General features: G+C 38.8%; 1 protein-coding gene across 2 annotated transcripts in view; it reads right to left on the bottom strand.

The window, feature by feature from the left end:
* The window catches only part of ift80 (intraflagellar transport 80 homolog (Chlamydomonas)), a 288,715-nt gene that overhangs the window by 4,485 nt on the left and 269,806 nt on the right, over positions 1-14,424 (bottom strand). For both annotated transcript variants that reach the window (XM_063045849.1, XM_063045850.1), the window contains 3 exons: positions 12,313-12,402; positions 7,397-7,569; positions 2,800-2,923 (listed from right to left, as the gene is read on the bottom strand). In XM_063045849.1, the coding sequence (XP_062901919.1) occupies positions 2,800-2,923; positions 7,397-7,569; positions 12,313-12,402 (387 nt within the window). The remainder of the gene's footprint in view (positions 1-2,799; positions 2,924-7,396; positions 7,570-12,312; positions 12,403-14,424) is intronic.

The following is a 14,424-nucleotide window of genomic DNA, read 5'->3' as shown; positions in this document are numbered from 1 at the left end:
AGTAGGGAAACAACTATAACGAAACTCCAAGTTGAAATGCTTTTTTTTAAAAAACTGAATTCTTTGCTTATGCTAGTAGACTACTTCAGTAAGAATAGAATGTTTTATCACTTTGTATTGGCCTCCCTAGTTATAAATAGAATAGTTCTAGTATAAATGGGAAGTTTGACCTGGTTTGCAGTGTGAACCAGCGGACCATAATTGCATTCCCCAACCTATCCCTTCTGTGGTTCCTCTGGTACCAACTAATTTCTTTTTATGCTGCGACAGATATCCTACAATGGAATTAAGTAAGACTGATCAAAAATCAGTTAATTTGCCCTGTAAGATTGCATAAAATCTCTCCACAGTTTTAGCTAAGACAAATTTGCTAATTAAGGTTTTGAGAGAGATGTGATCCTTAAAAATTTGAACTGTGGACGAGGTGCAAGATGCTCATAGATATTTTCAAACATCAAGGAAGTTAGAGACTGGCTGGGTCATTTCAGATTCCAAGACATCAGGACTTTTGACAATTCTGCCAATAAGCAAAACAAGTTTCACATTACTGCAAATGTGAAATTTCTGCTCAATGAGAACTCCCAGAATGTTGAAAGTGGGACATATGTCAAAAGTAATGCTGTTGAACACAATAAGGAGTAAAGATCAATCCCCTCCAAACACAGACGAGCTCCCTTCCTTCCTATGCTGTCGAAGCCCATGTTGATGAAGTTTAAGGATACAACAATGGTAAAGTTAGCCCTACATAACATTGGCAGTTGGATGCCCTGGAAAGCCAAACCAGGCAAACCAGACAAAATCTATGGAACCATTTTTGTGAATGTCCGTCTTTAATCCCCTGGGCGTCTTGATGCTTTATATGAATATTTAACAATTGCATTCATACATTTCATATCAATTACAAACAGATATTGAACCCTTGAAGCACATGCAAAAGAGTAAACACATGTATTATCAATGAGCTTTTCCACATCCATCCACAATAATTTCTTTGTGGCCTTCAGCAGTCTCTTTGGTTAGACCACATTAATAATGATTGATGCAAACTTCATCCTTTTGTACCTCAAAATTGCAATCTAGGCCCAATGGACATAATAGGACCCGAGTTTACATGGTATCCTTACTGAAACAGGCAGGTCTTCACACCACTTGTGGAATTATTCATATCTTTTTGCTTATCCTTGCCAACACCATAAACAGTTGCATAATAAAAATGCTCTCTCCACACCCAACCTCCATTTGACCAGCAACAAAATATTATGTAGTTTAAATCAATGGAATAATTTTATTTGCAGGTTAGACAGAATTTCTTAAGGTTCTGATTCTGTAATCATTGAAGCCAGCAATTATTGGCCTAGATTTGGGGACAGTAGCAGGGAACTCTGATTGGCAATAATTATGCTGATGGCTGTCAGTGAGTTTTTGTTGGCTTTTGAAAGAATGCTTGATGACTTCCATTGCACTATATACAACAAAGAGTCTGTGGCAGTGTTCTTTAAATAATCAAGCTGAGATATGGCACATAAAAATCAGGAAATGTAATTGTATGATCAGAAAGAAACATAAACAGAGGGCAAGAACAATGGAATTAAGAGAAATGCCAAAGAGATAAAAAGTACAGCTATTTTTTACGTTTTAAAAACTGGGATCAATTACATTCTGATAGAAGGATACTACACATTTATAAAAATTAAACTTGGACTTCCAGCATGAATATTTATCACTAATTATGATATCTTCACTTGCCCCATCACTGAACTGTTCCCACAACCTATGGACTCACTTTCAAAGACTAATCTCATGTTCAATATTTATTGCTACTTTATTTTATTTTTTTTTCTTTCTATTTGCATTTGTAGTTTGTCGTCTTTTGCACACTAGCTGTCTGCCCTGTTGGTACAGTTTGTCATTGATTCCATTACGGTCATTGGACTTATTGAGTATGCCTGCTACAAAATGAACCTCAGGGGTTGTGTATGGCAACATACATGTACTTTAATCATAAATTTACTTTGAACTATGCTGATAACAATTCACACAATGAATCAGTCTAACATTTTCTGCTGTCTATGGTAGGTACAGTGAATAACCTTATTTTGGATTTCTGGGTTTAATTATGCACGTGCAAAATCTAGTAACTGCTGCTTGATTTTCTCCAGAGCAAAGATGAGTGCAGTTAGTCTCAAATTCACTTTCAATGCAACTCGCTGGTTTACATTCCCTCATTCTTACTTAGCAGAATGCATAATTGTTAAATCCAAAGACTAAACTGCAAGTATTTAAATATACAGAATTATATAAATAGTTACTGCATATAATTTAAATTTACTGAAAATATTAGGAGAGAATTTAGCACACCTCTAAATGTTTAAATTGAGATTCGGAAGATTTAAAATATGCTCCACGGTTCCTCCAGGAAGCCGCAAATGGTTGTACTCAAAAGTCTGATCAGTCAGTAATACTGAATTCACACTACTAATTATAGAACTGCTAAGCAGTGGAATTTCTTCTATGTTTACCCTGCTGCAATAATGCAAATTAAATCTTCCTCACCCCTGCACCACCATCTTAATTTAATGTGAATAATGTTCGTGGGACCCTGATTAAAAATAATGAATTATAAGTTCTCATACAAGCTAATGGTTTACTAGACTGCAAATAAAATGGGCACATTAAATTATTCTGTAAAATTATCTGACAGCAGCTTAAGACAGCTTTGCAACCTGCATGCTTTAGCTTGAATGTATTAGCTCCAATTCTGGATAAACAGACTGCACATTTGTTTTCCTATTTACATACTCCTTCTGCATACTGAAGAAATCTCTTGTTGGATTCTTCTTTGTGAAAATCTTCCAAATACTTCTTCCTGTAAGCTAGCACTGTATCTACATGTGTCTTGTATTTCACAGCCAGCTCCAGAGCTCTGTATGAAGAAATATAAAAAAAATTTAAATTCATCTGACTTAAACAATGTCATTTAAACTAATAAAACCAAGAATGATAGGCAATCTTCAAGAAATTTCTATAATTGCTCCTTCCAATTTGATTTTCCATTAAATTGAAAATCAAGGTTAACCAAATTGCCTTTATTTACTCTCCTGGCAAAACAGAATATTTTCTAAATATATTAATAATATAAAAATAAATAATTATGTTCTTTAATTCAATTCATGATACTTAACTTCAAATGCATGAATGCTGATTAATCACAGCTGATCTGCGAATTAAGAGTAAATAGAAGGAGACAAAGTAGAAGACGAGAGAGGAAATAGCTGTGGTGCACTTGTGGATATAAAACACTGCAGTTGTTGGGAACGCTAGAAATGCCTAGGAGGTCAGGCAGCATTTGTGGAAATTGCAAAAGCTTTGATCAGTAAACTATGATGGCGCTGAAGTTCGAGTTGACTGTCACAAATATTCACCATCACATCCTCACTTGAATCTCTCTGTATTCTTAAAATTGTTCCAATGAAGCTAAATGTAAGCTCGAGGAACAGAGTCTCACCTTCAACTAGCCGTGTTACAGCCCTTGGGACTCAAAAATGAATTCAATTTCCGATAACCAGGCTTTTCAAAATGGGAAGCCGTCAGCCTATAATCTTCACTCTGTTTTCCTTTTTTCCACTGATGCTGCCTAGCCTCAGTATTTTCATAATTCTTTTAGATTTATGATTCTTTCATTTCTTTCATAATTCTTTCATTTTTATTTCATATTTCCAGCAACCACAGTATCCTATTTCATTCCAGCATTTCCTCTGTCTTCTGTTCACTTCCAAACAGATTAACTGTAATTAATAAATGTTCCAACTCTTTCAGCCAGTGCTACCTCCAATTTGAGTCAGTCTCCCATGACTTTTACTCAATTAGACGTTCCTTTCGTTTTCCCCATGCCCCCTACTTCTCTTCAAATGTTTGTTAGATCCCTAACTCTTCCAGTTCTGACCTGATAACTAAGAAAATAACTCGTTATAACTTTGAAAACATGTTGTCTGATCTACTGAATATTTTCAGCATTGTCTTTTTCATATCTACAGTATTACGTACATTTCAAGGTTGAAGAACCAAAATATGCAAAACATAACAATCCGCATATATACAGGTTATTTAGCATAGGAAATGTTTCAAAATGCTTCATTGAAGTTAAATCAATCAATACAATATCACCAAGTCAAAGAATGAGATTTTAGCACTCATAACTAAACGCTTGGGTCAAATAGTTATATATTAATGAAGGCTTTAAAGAAAAAGGTCTGTATGGGGGAAAAAAATCATTATGCTAGGAATTTGGTGTTAAAAGCCCAGATACCTGTGTGCATTGCTAGCAATGGTGGCAAGAAATGTGTGGGGAAAATGTTTGCTTTCAGAAATCCTTATAAGTTATGGAGATCTGATTGATCAGAAAAATATTTTCTGAATACAATGGAATACATTTCTTTGGAACAGCAAATTAGAATCATTGCATTTTACACAATAGAAGACTACTGAGTCCATTAAAACATCCAGCTCATACCAGATCAATTCAATAAGTTCCATTCCCTTGCTTTTTCCTGAGGTTAGATCTGGCTTTTGGTTTAGTGGCTCTATTTATTTCAAAGAAAAGGAATGGCTGAGAAAAATATATAGGGTATGATGTTGTGGCCATCACTGAATTGCGGCTGAAGGATGGTTGTAATTGGGAGCTTAACGTCCAAGGTTACACGTTATATTGGAGGGATAGGAAGGTAGGCGGGGGGGGGGTGGTGTGGTTCTACTGGTAAAGAATGGCATCAAATCAGTAAGAAGATGTGACATAGGATCAGGAAATGTTGAATCCTTGTGAGTCGAGTTAAGAAACTGCAAGGGTAAAAGAACGTTGATGCGGTTATATAAAGGCCTCCCAACTGTGGCTGGGAGGTGGATCACAGTTTAAAATAGGAAATAGAAAAGGGGAGTCATGGAAGATTTTAACATGCAGGTCGATTGGGAAAATCAGGTTGGTAATGGATCTCAAGAGAGTGAGTTTGTTGAGTGCCTAAGAGATGGTCTTTTTAGAGCAGTTTGTCATTGAGCCTATTAGGGGATCAGCTATACTGGATTGGGTGTTATGTATGAACCAGAGGCGATTAGGGAGCTTAAGGTAAAAGAACCCTTAGGAACCAGTGATTGCAATATGATTTGAGTTCAACTTGAAATTTGATAGGGAGAAAGTAAAGTCTAATGTAGCAGTATTTCAGTGGAGTAAGGGAAATTACAGTGGCATGAGAAAGGAGTTGGCCAAAGTAAATTGGAAGGAGCTGCTGGCAGGGATGTCAACAGAGCAGCAATGGTGTGTGTTTCTGGGAAAAATGAGGACGGTACAAGACACAGGTATTCTAAAAATGAAGAAATACTCAAATGGTAAAATAGTACAACCATGGCTGACAATGGAAGTCAAAGCTATTGTAAAAGCAAAAGAAAGGGCATACAACAAAGCAAAAATTAGTGGGAAGATAGAGGATTGGGAAGTTTTTTGAAACCTACAGAGAGCAACTAAAAAAAATCATTAGAAGGGAAAAGATGAGAAGTGAAAGCAAGCTAGCAAATAATATTAAAGTGGATAGTAAAAGCTTTTTTCAAGTATGTAAAAAATAAAAGAGAAATGAAAGTGGATATAAGACTACTAGAAAAGGAGGTAGAAGAAATAATAGTGGGGGACAAGGAGATGGCTGATGAACTAAATGAGTATTTAATCTCATCAATCTTCACTGTGGAAGACACTAGCAGTATACCTGATGTTGTAGTGTGTGAAGGAAGAGAAGTGGGTGTAGCTACTGTTACAAGAGAGAAGGTGCTCAAAAAGCTGAAAGACCTAAAGGTACACAGGTCACCAGATGAGATGAACTGCATCCTAGGGTTCTGAAAGAGGTAGCATTAGAGATCGTGGTGGCATTAGAAATGATCTTTCAGAAATCATTGGACTCTGGCATGGTGCCAGAGGACTGGAAAATTGTAAATGTCACTCCAGTCTTTAAGAAAGGAGGAAGGCAGCAGAAAGGAAATAATAGACCAGTTTGCTTGACCTCAGTGGTTGGGAAGAAGTTAGAGTCAATTGTAAAGAATGAGGTGATGGAGCACTTGTGGAGGCCAGGTTGTTGGGTATATTTAAGGCAGAGCTTGTTAGGTTCTTGATTGGACATGGCATCAAAAGTTACAGGGAGAAGGCCAGGAACTGGGGTTGAGGAGGAGAAAAAAAAGGATCAGCCATGTTTGAATGGTGGAGCAGACTCGATGGGTCAGATGGCCTAATTCTGCTCCAATGTCTTATGGTCTATATTAAGGTAATTAACAGTAAAAAAAAAGAGCTAATTTAAATGCATTTCAGTGTTTAAATTTTTTCTAGTATTTTGCATTAATATTTGTTCACATTAATAAAAATATTTTTGTGATCTTTGAACATGAGACATACACAAACATTCAAGTTAATAATTCTGACAGCTATATCTGGGGGATCAGATATCATTGTCTCTTAAACTTTATCCCCTCTCACCTTCAACCTACAGTATGTCTTCTAGTATTTGACATTTTCACTGTAGGAAAAAGACTCCATCTACCCTATCTATGAGTCCCGTAATTTTATTTTCTTTTATCAGATCACCCCTCAACCTTTGATGCTTCTGAGAACAATCCATGTCTGTCCAATCTCTCCCCTTAGCTTCAGGCCACGTCCTGGTAAACCTCTTCTTTATCCTATCCAAAGTCTCCGCATTCTACTAGTTATTTAATTAGCAGAACTACATGCCATACTCTAAATATGGTCTAATGGAAGTTTTATATAGCTGCAACACTACTATCCAGCTTTTACACCCAATACCCTGACCAATGAGGGCACATGTGCATTTTTCAGAATCTGGTAGTCACGGTTATCAGTATGTTGTTGCACCTCCCATGTTTTCTATTGGTGCCTGTACCGATACCTCTTTTGCCGTAAGGCATGGTGGAGCTTCTAATAGAAGAACATTTTGCATTTATGGTTAATTAGTTTCTGACTCTGCTGATCATTCCCATTAAACCATTATTAGTGGTCTACGGTAATAGAGTCAAGGGTTTCTACATGGATGCTAAAAATAGTGTACTTAAGGCAGTACAGATATTGGCAAAAATTCTGTGGCTTGTTGATTGTGGGTTATCAGATTGATATGATGTGCTATCTGAGAAGAGTCATCAGTGCAGCCTCTTTGACACAGTAAAACGTACAAATAAAAATAAGATTGAACAACTAAAATTCCAGTATACTGTACTTTGTTCCGTCTTTAGTGCTACCTGTTTCGGACAATAAGTAAAACAAAACTATTTTTTTAAAATACTGACTTTGAGTATGCAATTGTAACTCTGTAGTAAGCATGTGTTAATGTATACGTAATATGTTTAATTTCCTCACCTATCCCAGTTGTAGAGGTTAATATTTATTTGGATTGCTTGATAAACAAGGCCTGACTGGATTAAAATTCCTTCTGCATCTTGTACATTCCCAGTAAATAAAAGCAAGTGTGCCATCCGCGACTCCTTTGAGGGCAAATCCTTGATTAAGTTGATATATTGTACCTTATCAATCTGGAAATTAAGAATATTTGTTATATTTGAGCATAATTATATTTAGTTACATTACATTCAATATAATATTTCAAAAGCTGAATTTTTTAGTTATCTACAGTATATTTTCCTTAAAATCAATTAATTCAAAATATTCTATTAGCTGGTTAGTATTTTGCAAAACAGAAATACTTATTTTGTTTTGTTGCTAATGAAGCATTATAGATTTGGACCATTAGACCATAAGAGCAGAATTAGACCATTTGGCCCATCGAGCCGGCTCTGCCATTTCATCATGGCTGATCCATTTTCCTCTCAGCCCCAATCTCCTGCCTTCTCCCCATGCCCCTTCATGCCCTGACCAATCAAGAATCTATCAACATCTGCCTTAAATATACATAAAGATTTGGCCTCCACAGCTGCCTGTGGCAATGAATTCCACAGATTCACCACTCTTTGGCTATAGATCCTCATCTCCGTTCTAAACAGATGCCTCTCTGGTATGGCATCTGCTGAAGGCTAGATCTGTGGCATTCAAGTTTGGCAACCCAGGCCTGTACCAGAAAACCAGGTATGATTTGCAGAGGGCTATGTCAAGGGCGAAGAGACAATTTTGAACGAAGTTAGAGGTGACATCGGATGCACTGCCACTTAGGCAGGGTTTGCAAGACATTACTTCCTACAAAGTGAAACCCCCTAGCATGAATGGCAGCGATGTTTTACTACCAGATGAACTCAACGCCTTCCATGCCTGCTTTGAAAGGGAAAAAGGAAGCTCTGGTTAAAGAAATTCCTCACCTCCATTCTAAAAATACACCCCTCTATTCTGAGGCTGTGGCCTCTGGTCTTAGATTCTCTCACCATAGGAAGCATCCTCTTCTCACCTACTCTATTAAGGCCTTTCACCATTCAATAGGTTTCAATGAGATTACCCACATTCTTCTGAATTCTAGTGAATATAGGCCCAGAACCATTAGACACCCTTCATATGACAAGTCATTCAATCCTGGAATAATTTTCATGAACCTCCTTTGAACCCACTCAGTTTCAGCACATCCTTTCTAAAATAAAGGGCCCAAACCTGCTTACAATAATCCAAGTGAGGCCTCACCAATGCTTTATAAAGTTTCAACATTATATCCTTGCTTTTATATTCTAGTCCGTTGAGATAACTATTTCCTTTCAATTGAATTTTATTGGAATCACTTGCAGCCTAATATAAAAAGTATACATAGTATACTTTAAGTCATAGAAAAGTATGATTTGCAGGCTTGCAGAACAGCTCTCTATGTACCACTTTATTTCTACTTTCCTAAAGAATGAACAATTTCCTTTCATCAAGCAGACTGATGCAAATTGAGAAAGTCCCTCCACACTAGTTTGTCAAGACAATAAATGTGATGAACTGTCCCCGCATGCTAAAATGAACATCGGTCCTCCACAGGCTACAGCACTCAGCAGCCCATACCTATGAATGGGCTTTTGGGAGACCGGTGGGATGCTGCAGGACTGGAGGCATCTCCTGCCTTATAGGAACTTAGTTCATAGTTGCATTTCCAATTTGTAAATTGTCCAGATTATCAACAGTTTACAGAAAACGAACCCTGCTGTAACCTAGGGAGGACATGTAATAATGAAAAGCCATCTATGATATGTAGCAATTTCTAAGTGGATACAATTTAACATATCAATACCAATTACTAGTTTGCTGTCAAATTCAATATATTTGCAATACCTTGATAGGAAGCAATACATATTCCAACACTCCCTGGAGTGATGCAACAAAACATGTTTATTAATAAATGCGCAAACACGAGCAGTTCTGCAGATGCTGGAAATTCAAGCAACACACATCAAAGTTGCTGGTGAACACAGCAGGCCAGGCAGCATCTCTAGGAAGAGGTACAGTCGACGTTTCAGGCCAAGACCCTTTGTCAGGACTAACTGAAAGAAGAGCTAGTAAGAGACTTGAAAGTGGAAGGGGGAGGGGGAGATCCTAAATGATAGGAGAAAACAGGAGGGGGAGGGATGGAGCCAAGAGCTGGACAGTTGATTGGCAAAAGGGATATGAGAGGATCATGGGACAGGAGGCCTAGGGAGAAAGAAAGGGAGAGGGGGGAAAAACCCAGAGGATGGGCAAGAGGTATAGTGAGAGGGACAGAGAGAGAAAAAGGAGAGAGAGAAAAAGAATGTGTGTATATAAATACTGGATGGGGTACAAGGGGGATGTGGGGCATTAGCGGAAGTTTGATAAGTCAATGTTCATGCCATCAAATTGGAGGCTACCCAGACGGAATATAAGGTGTTGTTCCTCCAACCTGAGTGTGGCTTCATCTTTACAGTAGAGGAGGCCGTGGATAGACATATCAGAATGGGAATGGGATGTGGAATTAAAATGTGTGGCCACTGGTAGATCCTGCTTTCTCTGGCAGACAGAGCGTAGGTGTTCAGCAAAACGATCTCCCAGTCTGCTTCGGGTCTTGCCAATATATAGAAGGCCACATCGGGAGCACCGGACGCAGTATATCACCCCAGCCGACTCACAGGTGAAGTATCGCCTCACCTGGAAGGACTGTCTGGGGCCCTGAATGGTGGTAAGGGAGGAAGTGTAAGGGCATGTGTAGCACTTGTCCCACTTACAAGGATAAGTGCCAGGAGGGAGATCAGTGGGGAGGGATGGGGGGGGCGGGACGAATGGACAAAGGAGTCACGTAGGGAGCGATCCCTGCGGAAAGCAGAGGGGGGGAGGGAAAGATGTGCTTAGTGGTGGGATCCTGTTGGGGGTGGCGGAAGTTATGGAGAATAATATGTTGGACCCGGAGGCTGGTGGGGTGGTAGGTGAGGACAAGGGGAACCCTATTCCTGGTGGGGTGGCAGGAGGATGGAGTGAGAGCAGATGTGCGTGAAATGAGGGAGATGGGGGTGATATACTGCATCCTGTGCTCCTGATGTAGCCTTCTATATATTGGCGAGACCAACACAGACTGGGAGATCGTTTCGCTGAACACCTATGCTCTGTCTGCCAGAGAAAGCAGAATCTCCCAGTGGCCACACATTTTAGTTCCACGTCCCATTCCCATTCTGATATGCCCGTCCACGGCCTCCTCTACTGTAAGATGAAGCCACACTCAGGTTGGAGGAACACCTTATATTCCGTCTCCAACCTGATGGCATAAACATTGACTTCTCAAACTTCTGCTAATGCCCCACCCCCCCTCCCCCTCATACCCCATCCGTTATTTATTTATATACGCACATTCTTTCTCTCTCTTTCCTTTTTCTCTCTCTGTCCCTCTCACTATACCCCTTGCCCATCCTCAGGGTTTTTTCCCTCCCTCCCCCTTTTCTTTCTCCCTGGGCCTCCTGTCCCATGATCCTCTCATATCCCTTTTGCCAATCAAATGTCTAGCTCTTGGCTCCATCCCTCCCCCTCCTGTCTTCTCCTATCATTTTGGATCTCCCCCTCGCCCTCCCACTTTCAAATCTCTTACTAGCTCTTCTTTCAGTTAGTCCTGATGAAGGGTCTCGGCCCGAAACATCGACTGTACCTCTTCCTAGAGATGCTGCCTGGCCTGCTGCGTTCACCAGCAACTTTGATGTGTGTTATTAATAAAGGCTTTATCTTTGGAAAAAAATGATTGACAAGAAGAATTTGAAACTTTTTAAGCCATTCAGTGCATAGATTTTACATACAAATAAGACTGAAATTGTTGGAATTTATGCCAGCTGACAATTTAAAAGCACTGGCAAATTTACTAATATTCTGAGTAATCTTTCATACTCAAAAAGCGCCTTTCAAAATAGTGAGGGAGAAGCCCATATTCCTGTCGAAATTCTATCTTGGTCACTCCAATGTGCTCCTCACTTAGACACTGGGCACCCCACTGTACCCTCTTATCAAAGTCACAATTCCTTTGGTCCATTTCAGAGCAGCTGCTTTGCAAGCTAAAGTTGAATTCTGGTCTTTCCTTAGTTTAGTTTTCTATTCTCAAATCCAAATCAGAGAAACGGAGAAGCAAGAGTATGTCAAATGAAGTTCAATATTGGGTCATTAGTTTACCATGTTCATCCACCCGCATGTCATGATGCAAGCAGATAATGAAGGAATGAGACTTGAAACAAAAAGGGAATGGAAAAAAAATGATTACATTCTCTTATTTACCAACAGATCTCCAAACTTCTTCAGCATTGCCTCTGTCCACAATTTATGTGACTGCAGCTTCACAGCACCGGCAATTGGAGCTTTAAGTCTTTCAGAAACAATTTTCGTTCTTTTGTAAATAGAAGGGATTATAATTTAGACTGGCTAAATAGCTTTCAACCTTCAGGATGCATTAACTTACTGACTCATAGTAAGTACTATATCATAATGACAAGAGACACCAAGCTTTTGCATTAAAGGATGCTTTGAGGAGATATTCAAATTGAGTTAACATATAAAAGAGGCAAGTCCAATGGGTAAATCTGAGCAGCAGGAAGAAACTAATAGGTGGGAAAGGGATGAGAACAGGGTTATCAGTCATGATTTGCTGAACAGTTTTTTTTTAATGAGTTGTGAAATAAATGTTCTGAAGCAGGGGCTAAACTTCAGAATGGATTTAGAACTTAAAACTATTTTAGGATAGCTGTAAGCAGTAGATATAAGATTTTATGGAAGCCTCCAAGAATGTAATAAAGAAAAACGTTTTAAGATGTCAGAACAACAACAAGAAAAACACAAATAAATTAAATTTTAAACATACATCATAAAAAAAATTCCTATACCTCGCCAATTGCTGCATAAGCCACCTCTGCTGTCAGGAGGTCTTTGTGTGCAACTGCCATGGCGGCAAGGCACGACCACATTGCTTGTTCCTGTTTGTGGAAAAAAAAGCACCAATAGGTTTAGTACAAGTACAGTGAAAATGTATAGGGTGAAACTTTCAAGTTACATTAGCTTTGTAATCCTAATTTGGGTTTGTACATTTGATTTTTATAATGATGTATGTTCATCACTTTGCCATCTGGATAATTGAATGACATGTACAGCTAATACCCCACAATAAAAGTTTACATATTGCTCTGGTCTATCTGTATGTGTAACTCATCATCCTCTGGAGAAGTCTTGGCAATAAAACCCAATTACAATAGGTGTCCATGCCCAAAAAGAAATGTTTGTCCTACAAGTATACAATAAATAAATTATTGTAAACTAAGCAAGTCTAAACTGTAGCAGTACAATTAAGGCATGATAATAAAGCATTTTAAAACATGTTTTGCATCTTTTATCCATAGCTTTCCTGAAATCTTGGTACCCAACAGTGGCTGGAAAACAGCTGGCTTTTAATGTCTGTGTTGGTGTACCTGTTAGGGGGAAGAGTCAGTTAATAGACTCAAGGACTTACCACGGTACATGAGACAGTGAATGCCAACAGGTATTCTATCGAATGAAGCATTGCAACATAACTCAATACGGTATTCAATGGTACATTTATTGTAAAAACCATAGTAAAAACATCTTATTGTAATTATATAGGGGCCGTCAGAAACCATATCTGGAGTACTGTGAACATGTATAGTCACCCCAACTAAACAGGAATTCAGTGAAGCTTCACCAGCTTGAGTCCTGCATTAGTGCATTTGTGCTAAAGGAAAGATAAAACAGACTTGGACTATATTGTCTTGAGCTTAGGAAAAAGGGCAGTGATCTCATTGAAGCATACAACTTTAAGGAGTAGATGTAAAACAAAATGCTTTTAATACTCATCAGGTCATGTTTAGTAGTACACAAATTTAGTAATATGATTTAAACCTGCATAAGGAGACCACAACTGCACACAATACTCCAGGGTGATTCCTGGACATTGGTGTTCTGTCCTATGAGGACAGATTAAGCAAACTGGGCCAGTATACTTTTTTATTAGGAGAATGAATGAAGTTTGACAAGGTAAGTACCAGAATGAAGCTTTCCCTGGCTGTGATGTCTAGAATTAGGTACCAAAATCTCAAGGTCGGTGGTCAGTCACTCAAATGAGAAGAAATTTCTTTACTCGGAGACCAGAGAAGCTTTAGTATTCTTTACTCAATGGAGCTCTGTAGCTGAGCATATTAAAAAAAAATTGATAGATTTTATAAATAGCAAGGGAATCAAGGAATATTGGATTAGTGCAAGACAGTGGTATAAGGTAAAAAAGCAGCCATTTTTATTGAATGTTGAATCTTCACCATCTGAAACATGGCCTCTTCTCAATACCACAATGGGGGGGTAGATATAGGAGCCTGAAGACACACAATCAGCCTTTTAGGAACAGCTTATTTTCCCCTGCCATCAGATTTCTGAATAGTACATGAACCCAAGGGCCGGCTGGGGGCGTAGTGGCATCAGCGCCGGACTTCGGAGCGAAGGCTCCCGAGTTCGAATCCAGGTGCTCCCTTGCACACTTTCCATCCGTGCTGGGTTGAGCGTCGAGCTAGCAACTCAGCCTCGTAAAAATAAGAAAGCCTACTAAAAAAAATGCTGTTAAAAAAATGACAGCGTCCCGATGACTCCACTCAGAGTTGAGCGCTTTCTTCTTCTTCACATGAACCCTTTGCTATGAATTGGTTCAGAATTAAGCAATTTTGTGATATTTACTGCAACACTGCCAATCAAAGTTGCACTGCGCTGGCCTAGCACAAAATCAGTCACAAAATGCAGCAGTATCCAGTAAAGAAGCTGCAGTCTACTTTGGTTGAAGTATCAACTGTCCTTTCCCTTCCTGTTTGGAACTTGATAAGAACACTCTTCTAACAATCCGGTACACTCTATCTGTCTCTGAAACAAGGGAACATTAGATAGTAAAAATGATTATACGATTTGACTTAAACTATTAATGTTAGTATCTCAAATGTTAAAAA

The sequence above is a fragment of the Mobula hypostoma genome, chromosome 4 (assembly GCF_963921235.1).
Source record: "Mobula hypostoma chromosome 4, sMobHyp1.1, whole genome shotgun sequence".
Lineage (NCBI taxonomy): Eukaryota > Metazoa > Chordata > Chondrichthyes > Myliobatiformes > Myliobatidae > Mobula > Mobula hypostoma.
This window is presented reverse-complemented; position numbering and strand designations above follow the sequence as displayed.